General features: G+C 40.2%; 1 protein-coding gene across 1 annotated transcript; it reads right to left on the reverse strand.

Annotated features, from left to right (window-relative positions):
- Window positions 1–314: 314 nt before the first annotated feature.
- Window positions 315–8,531, reverse strand: LOC106919643 (GTP-binding protein REM 2-like). Its single transcript, XM_088005292.1, has 5 exons — window positions 8,478–8,531; window positions 6,583–6,892; window positions 6,428–6,501; window positions 4,124–4,301; window positions 315–896 (listed from the first exon to the last, which is right to left on the reverse strand). The coding sequence occupies exons 1-5, from the start codon at window positions 8,529–8,531 to the stop codon at window positions 604–606; spliced, it is 909 nt and encodes a 302-aa protein (XP_087861418.1). The 3' UTR covers window positions 315–603.

Below are 8,531 nucleotides of genomic sequence, written 5' to 3' on the forward strand. Positions count from 1 at the left end.
CCTCGCTGCCCTTTGTGGCTCCTCCGCCGTCGTCATGGATGCAATTACAGCTTAAAAGAAATGAGCGCAATGTGAGGTCTTACCCGGTAAAAGGTTACGGATATCTGCAGAGATGCCTTTATGCTGTGTGTTTCTTTCCAATACTTTGATTACTTCCCATCCGCTCCAGGTGACAACAGAAAAATAAAGAATAAAAATAAAAACTCAAGGCCAACGTGAAACAGCCATTTGAAGGCTCAAAAAAAAAAGCAATTTATTTAGCTTTTAAAGCTGTGGCAGTTAGGTATCACATCTACAGCTTATTTACACTAGTGTTTTTCTTGTTTTTCTTTAAACTTGTGTACAAAAATTCGCCATTTGACATGATAGCTAGTTTTTCTTCCCATCTCCTCCTGTGCGCCGGATGATCCTTCACACCATACTGCGATACCTTCCCGTTTGTTTCTCCGGTAAATTCGCACACCCCCTCCCCCATCTGTCATTCACATCCTACATCTTTGTCCACTAAGTGCTGCGTCACTCCCTCCCTCCTCCGTTCTGCAGCTTTACTACATCACTTCGAGTTATTTCTGCTAAGCTATTAAAACTCCTCGCCGCGTGCGATCACAGCGCCCCCAGGTCGTGGCACGAGCGGGACTTCTGTCTCAGGAACTTGCCCACTTCCCTCTCGCGCGGGTACCGCGGCATCAGGCTGGTGAGGAAGCGTTTAGCACGCGAGGTGATGCTCTCTCGCTGACCTCCTCCGCACATGTCCTCCGCGCTGGATCCCGGAGGCCACGGCGGCTGACCTCTGGCTAGTCGCACAGTGGACTCCAGGAGCTCCGGTGTGCGGTGGTCCAGGGAGGCAGAGATCTCCAAATACAGGCAGTTGTAGAGGGCAGCGCTGGACATGGCCTCTGACGGAGACGACAGGAAGGAAGTCAATAAAAATCATGTCGCGTGTTGTCAGAGCAAAGAATCTTTACCATCATCTACTTAAGAGGTTTTAATGTGATAACCCAAGCCTTTTTGGGGCCCTAAGCAGATTTTAATTTGGGGCCACCAATACCAACACGTCGAAGCCCAGATACTTCATAATTTCTAGGCTGCGCTACACATGTAAAATACCTACTACGATTAGCGTCATTTGTAATTAGCTTACATCATAGAGGTGTTATGGCTGTTGATTGGGGAATAACAAACAAGCAGAGATGCTCTGATTAATCTGCATTTTGAAATGCAGAGTGGTATTTAAGTAATGGCATATTAACTTGAAAGTAACAACTGCAGACAAACACCGAATATGCAGTAAGCAAAGTTAGCAAATTGAATTTCTTCCGTTTTAAAAATTTTGCACAGCTGTGCAAAAAATGTGCACAAGGTGAAATCTATCACCACAAAAATAAATCAAAGGATGCTCTTGGGGGCCCCTAGTGTTGTGGAGGCCCTGAGCAGCTGCTTAACTTGCGTATCCCTTGGTCCGGCTCTGATGATGACATTTAGAGTTAGATTCTGGGCGAAAAGTTTTTAGTTTTAAGAACATTTTCAGTGTTTTTCAAAAATATTAATAAGCCCTGAACTTTTTCATATATATGTTTTTGCTTTAGAACCACAAGCTTCATGGTGTTTTATTAGGATTTTATGTGGCGGACCAACTCTAAGTAGTGGAATGAAAATGATGCAAATATAAAGATGAAGCTATTGCTTCACAGAATCAGGTTTCACTGCTCTGTAAGTTATTAACATCTTTATTAGGTTTTTTACTCTGACTGAAATTTATTTCTGTTCTCTTCAGCAAAATCATTTTAGCTCAGCCAGTTTGGATGGAGAGCATCTGTGAACATAATTTACAAGTATTATCTCAATTAGATTTAGGTCTGGGCCATATTAACACAGATCCAGTGCCTATTAGACATATTGACTTAAAGGTAGTGAATTATAATGCAATCCTTTATTTTATGTTAAATATTTGTAATTATTTGTCATTATTTTTGTTGAAATCAGTTTTCGTGTTGACATTAAAGGTTTTTCTTTTTTGTCAAAAAGCTAAAATAAAAAAAAGCAATCATGTAGAAACTTCACACATTAGACAACCCGTACATGATTTGAAAACAGACATATGAATATGTGCAGCTGTGGATCAAACGGAGGCAGAGTGGGTGAACAGAGGGTCAGCACTCCAAGGTTTGCGTCTTTAGTGTATTTTGGAGTCGTTTTGCATCGTACTAGAAGGACATTTTCTTTACAAACAGAAACAATGTTGCTGCGCTGATTTTTCTGCTATTAGCAGATATTTTGGCGCCATTAGCAGCACGAACAGTAATCAATATAACTTGCCTCAAAGACCCCAGACAGTCGTTACATTAAGAAGCTTTTACATAATGAACAGTGCAGTCATTTCCCACGGCAGGGTGCACTGTGGTTGATTTAAAACGCGACATTCTTTGACTGTTCGTGTGTAAATCTGGCAAATGTTATATAATGTCTAAAGAAAGTACCCCGTATTTCAGTTATCAGGACATGTGACTCATAGAGCCACATTAGCTGCAATAACTTGCAAAAACATCAGTCAAGTTGAGATCTGAACTTTGACTGAGCCATTGCAACACCTTGATAGTTTTCTTTCGCATACAGCTCATCCAGAAAGCATTCGCGGCGCGTCACTTTTCTCACGTTTTGTTTTTGTTGCAGATTTATTCCAAATTCTGTTCAATTAATCTCTCTGCTCAAACTTCCATGCAAAATATGACATTACGACGACGAGGAAAAAGAGTCTGGGGCTGCCCAGAATATTTTCAACTTCTGAATAATCTTTCTCGCTGTTGAATAATGAACTTGTAATTGTTAGCAAATGCTCTTATAACCTATTCCAGGCTGATAGGCAGCAGAACTCACCACACTTGCTTAATTAAACAATTTACAGGGCACACTTACTTGGTGAACCCCAAGCCGCTACTTTCCCTCTCAAGTCCTATAAGTAGGAAGGCTGTAATTGGTTTTACCACACATATAATCCTCATTTTGTTTTTTGTTTTTATTTCTTTAAGGCATAAATTATTCTTTAAATAATTTAAGACAATTGTTAAAGAATTTATCATTTATCTTGGTGGTTATTATAGTGGGGGGCTGGAGGAAAAATAAAAAAAAATAAAGATGAAATGAAAAAATTTGACTGAGCTGAACTTTTCTAATTATAAACAGAATACTAGACCCATGCCATTAAAAAAAAGAAAATAAATGAAGTTGTGAGAATAAAGTTGTAATAATAGGAAAATAAAGGCACAACATTACGACTTTAGGCTCACAATACAACTTTCTCTGGTATTAAAACGAGTTCAAACTCATACGACTTTATTCTGATATTTATGACTTTATTCTTGTGATTTTATGACTTTATAACTGTGATTTATTGTTTTTTATTTTTGCTTTTAGCGCGGCCGTAATACTCCATCATAATTTTTCAATCAATATTATAAAGCAAAAATAATTAACTGTAACGTTATTTGCCACCTTAGTGTTTTTTAATCTTTGCTCCTCGAACTAGCATAGCAAGTGCAAAATGGGCAGGAAAAAGACTCAATGGAACCGTCCATTTGCTAAACATATGTAATAATCATTGATTAGTGAATAAAAGTGAGGAAACAAAACATAATAGTCGATGTCTCTTTACATATTTTGTAGAACTGTCTATGGGTTTGCTAAGCGGTTCTGCGCTGTTTGGGGCGGGAAAGTTTGTGAATCCTTGATTTATGTAAGTGTATTTCCCGATTGATAAAAAAAAAAAACATGCACAGCACTTACGCCATTAGGATGTTGTTGACTTTAGTGCCACCGGTGTTTATCAAAATCGATGTGATGTTTAATCTTCGCGTAATGGAGCTAATAACACACTCTGTCACACAGCCTGAATGCTGCGAAAGTGTTATGAATGTGAAGAGGCAGCCGCACACTCACTACAAACGCTCTCCAGCTCTGACTGTAATTGTGGCACCCTCTACACTCCCACACCGCGGTGAGACACGCAGTTTTACATTCACGTCGCTGTTTACTGCCATTACAATAGCAGGAAATCCCGCCACCTGGGGTGAGAGCAAGAGGCGCATGCGAAACCACGGGGAGAGGCGGGCGGAGAATGGAAACGCACCTTGAGCTGTGACCTCGCGCGAGCGAACCAGGTCGCTCTTGTTACCGACGAGGATTATGGGAGTCTGAGGCTGCGTCTCTCTCAGGAGGAGACGGAGCTGGGCCGTGCGGTGGAAACTGCGCCTGTCGGTCACGGAGAACACGAGGACACACACTTCACACTGGAGAGCCGACAGGTCCTGTGGGAAGGTAAAAACAGATAAAAAAAAAAATAACTAAAAAAAGGTGGAGACTCAGTCATTTACACGTCGAAACACTGCACTTCAACAAGATGTGGAATAAAAACACACAGCTGTTGCGAGGAATCCCCAGCAGATGCTACTTTTATGGAACGAGGACGTCAAAGGGAAACAGGACATTTTATTTCAAACCTTAATGAAGAAACACAGCATTTCAAAGGTTTTGGAAAAACACATGCTCTGGTTATCCATTGTGCTTCTGTGATCAGTCGCCTTCTTGGATGAGCTGCTGATTTGAGGTGAAGTTAAAAGATTTAGAGTTGGTCCTCCTCCTTCGCCATTCTACCAACTTTGTGCAACACTGTCAGTGAAACAGACCCTCAGCATGATGTCACCACCACCATGCTGGGCAGTTAAAGTGTGTTGTTTACTTTTCTAATCGATTTCTCCTAACATACTTATTTTCATTGTTGCCTAATAGTTCAGAAAACCGATTTAAATGCAACCTACCTAACAATCTAGCCTAAAAATACCTCTGTCAAATTGCTTTTTAAAGCTTGAAAATCAGTGTAACATTCACGTTATTGATGAGTATATATAAACTTCTGAATGACACTGAAATTAACGTAATTGAGAAAACTATTTTAGTCAATGCTGCCATTGCTCTTTCTTTGTAAAAAAAAAAAAATCTCTGTATTTAAGGACTGCAGCTGCTAGAGGTAAAAAAAGACAACAACAACATGGAGGTCCAAGTTACTAATAAAGCTGTTATATATGTAAGGCTTACAAATGCAGATATACAGTGCTTTCAAATGCACAAAGCAGATATTAGTTGGATGTGTTGATTTATGGTAGTCAGAGGGGCCCCATGTTAAAAGCTGTTGGGGGCCCCATACGGGCCTGGACCGCCACTGCTAAGCACCAACTGGTGATGATAAGCACGGACAATGTCTCCACTCCAAATTTAAGAGCCGCCACCCCAAAAAAAGACGGAGTGCAGCAACAAAATCATGAGCCTTCGGTATTTTTCACACATCCGTCTAAATCAGAAACACTAACGCAGTCAGCTGGCACTCCCAGGCTGTGGGCGGCTCAAGCCAACATTCACACAGACGCCTCTGAAACGCACTCGAGGGAAAAGAGGAAGAGATATGCAAACAAGCCGAGAGCGAGCGCTCCTCGCTGGAACAGATGCACATGCTGCAGATTTACTCTCCTCTCCTTTTTTTATTTTTTGTCACGACACCTCTCCAGCCTGGGCAATTATTTTTGCCACAGTGCTGACAAGAACAAAACACGAAAAAAAAACAACAAAAACAATGATCTCCTGGTACAGAATGGGAGCAGATTTTATTTCACTTGCTTATGCATACAGCAATAATACTCCAAATAGCACCTGTTTTCTTTGCTTTTTGTTCTTTTAGATGCTTTAAATGTTTGTACTGGTAGCCTGTCTAAAGCATCGTGCATCCAGGGGGTGAGCTGAAATAAAAAATTTACGTGCCGCTTATTTGGAGTCTATTTTCATCCTTCGCTACACTGCAAAAACACAAAATCTTCACAGAGGTAATTTTGGTCTAGTTTCTTCTAGTGCGAATATCTCAGTACATTTGAAATAAGATAAAACTAACTTGCAAGTAACCTTTCAGCACGATAAGTCGATAATTCCTTAATAATGATTGAAAAGTGCTAGATCCATTAGCAGATTATTTCACTTATAACTTGGGAAATATGTCTTGTTATAAGTGAAATACTCCACCTATGGAACTAGTAGTTTTCAGGAATTATTGATTTAAAACAAGCTCTTATATCTTGCTCAAAAGTTACTTGTAGGCTCATCTTATTTCAAAATGAGAAATAAGATATTTGGAAAAGAACCTAGACAGTATATTACTGGGTAAGATTTTGTATTTTTGCGGTATAAACCTTAAATAAAGGAAGGGAAATGAAAACTTCTCCCTTACCAAACCAGGAATTAGGTCAAAAAAAAAAAGAAGAAAACATACAGTTCTGTGAAAAGTTTGAAAAGTAGGTGAGCTCATATGGGTTACAGCTGCAGAGAGGTCTCGGCCGGCCTAATGAGGGAGCTGGGAGCAGAGCGGACCCTGAGGTGTTGTTTGGCTCACCTGTCTCCAGTTGTCATAGATAACGATGGTGCTCTCCTCGTCATCCACACTGACTGTGCGCACGTAGCCCTCCCCTAAGGATGGAGGACAGCCTCTGTTAGCTCTCGGACGACACACGCTGCTGTTTACTTACCATCTCTGTTAATCTTGCGTACCGTCGGAATCCACCGACGCAGCCCGGTCCATGTCACCGGCAAAGGCGAGAGCCAGGGAGGACTTCCCGACTCCGTTCTGACCCAGCAGGGCGATCCGCAGCGGCCCGTCGTGCCTGCCCTCCACGGAGACGATGGGAGTGTCGTCCAGGGCCGGGCTGAAGCCGAGCGGCGAGGGGGAAGGCCCGGCAGCTCCCGAGGCCCAGTCCACGTCATCGTGAACAGCTTCTTCTCGTCTGAGCTGGTGCTTTATGGGCAGAGGAGTGCTTCCTCTGCGGACAGTGGGGGTGCTGGGCAGAGTCATGCTGTCACACTGAATCAACAAAACACACAGTAACACACTTTCAGTAAGTTCCAAAACTTTCTTCCTCTCATAGTTTATCTAGAGACATGTTGAAACCAAAAGAACCAAAAAACAAACAAAAGAAATCTCCAACAACTGTCAAGACATGAGTACAATTTTCACACATTGAAAACGTGTGAATTTTGTCTCTTTTCTCCTTCGTCAACAGAGCAAGAGTCATCCTCGTGGCACCAGTTCCAAAACAGCAACAATAAAAATACACGAAGGAAGAAAGCTAAGAAAATTGTGTGCATGGCAGACTATGCCAATTGGCAATAAATCTTAAGCAATTTTAAATCTTTCTCATTTCCATTTGCACAATCCCATGTTTGTTAGGAAATCGTGGTTTGAGCAGCAGAATTGTAGACGTGTCGAATCTTCCCTGCCATTGGCAAAAATTTTATTTTGCTATTGACTCTTGTTTGATGGCATTTATTGGATCGGATGATTAAAGCTTGAAGACAAGCAATTCATTAATTCAATAAACAGCAGCCTCTGAAGTGTGTGAGTGGCCCATACGCAATGAGTACAGCCTGGTACCTCCCCTTAATGCTGGTCACCAGTTTGGTCACACACTGGAGTGGGACAGCATTGCATTCTTCAAGAGGATTAGTTTTTTCAAATAAACCCTGCAGCCAAACCAATAAATACTTTAAGTAACTACGACCGATAATTTTTTAACACATCTGTATTGATCTGATTAAAAGTGATCCGATATTAACAACCGATATTTATCTCCGTCATCGTTCCCGTTTGTGATCAATTTTAAATATGTAACAAACATGTACTGCACAGGTAAAGGTTTTGAACAAAACATATTTTGCAATGTTTTTCTAAAATTGTGAAATTGTGTAAAAAAAAAAATTATATATATATATATATATATATATATATATATATATATATATATATATATATATATAATATATATATATATATATATATATATATATATATATGTATGTATATATTACTCATTTACTACTAATTTACTACTAGCCAGCTAGTTGCTAACCGCTCTGCCATTTGGTGAAAAAACTTTGACAACTGTGTTCTAACATACTTGTTAAGATAACAAGAAGTCATTGTACATTAGAGAGACAAACAGTGTTAATCAAAAATTATTTTACTGTATTTCTTTTTCCATAACTTGCGAAATTGTGTGGAAATATATGAACACTAATGCAGGACTAGCTTGCCAGTTGCTAGCGCTCTGCTAATTGGTGCTAACTCCTTCAGATGTTTTCAGAGGAAAACAGTGTTTAATTTTAAATATTACATATAAAATATATTATTTTGTATAAATAACATAACATGAGAAAGCACTTTAATTTTAGTAGACAATATTGAAAAATATATATAGGCTATATATAAATAAAAAACTTAGGGACACCCACTCTCCACCCACATTTAACACTCACCTATATAGAAAACCCACCTACATACAGAGTCTCCGTGACTCTGAGCAGTCACAACAACAGCGCTGATAATTAATGTGTTTGAGTCGTTCCAGAGGGGTGATAGGGGGCTCTCGGTGCCCCCATGCCCTCCTTACCTTGGCGGCATTCTCCTCGATGCTGAGCCTGTCTTCGGGCACATCTGTCGGCAT

Source organism: Poecilia mexicana, unplaced genomic scaffold (genome assembly GCF_051168715.1).
Source record: "Poecilia mexicana isolate PSO_F unplaced genomic scaffold, ASM5116871v1 scaffold_4, whole genome shotgun sequence".
Classification (NCBI taxonomy): Eukaryota; Metazoa; Chordata; class Actinopteri; order Cyprinodontiformes; family Poeciliidae; genus Poecilia; species Poecilia mexicana.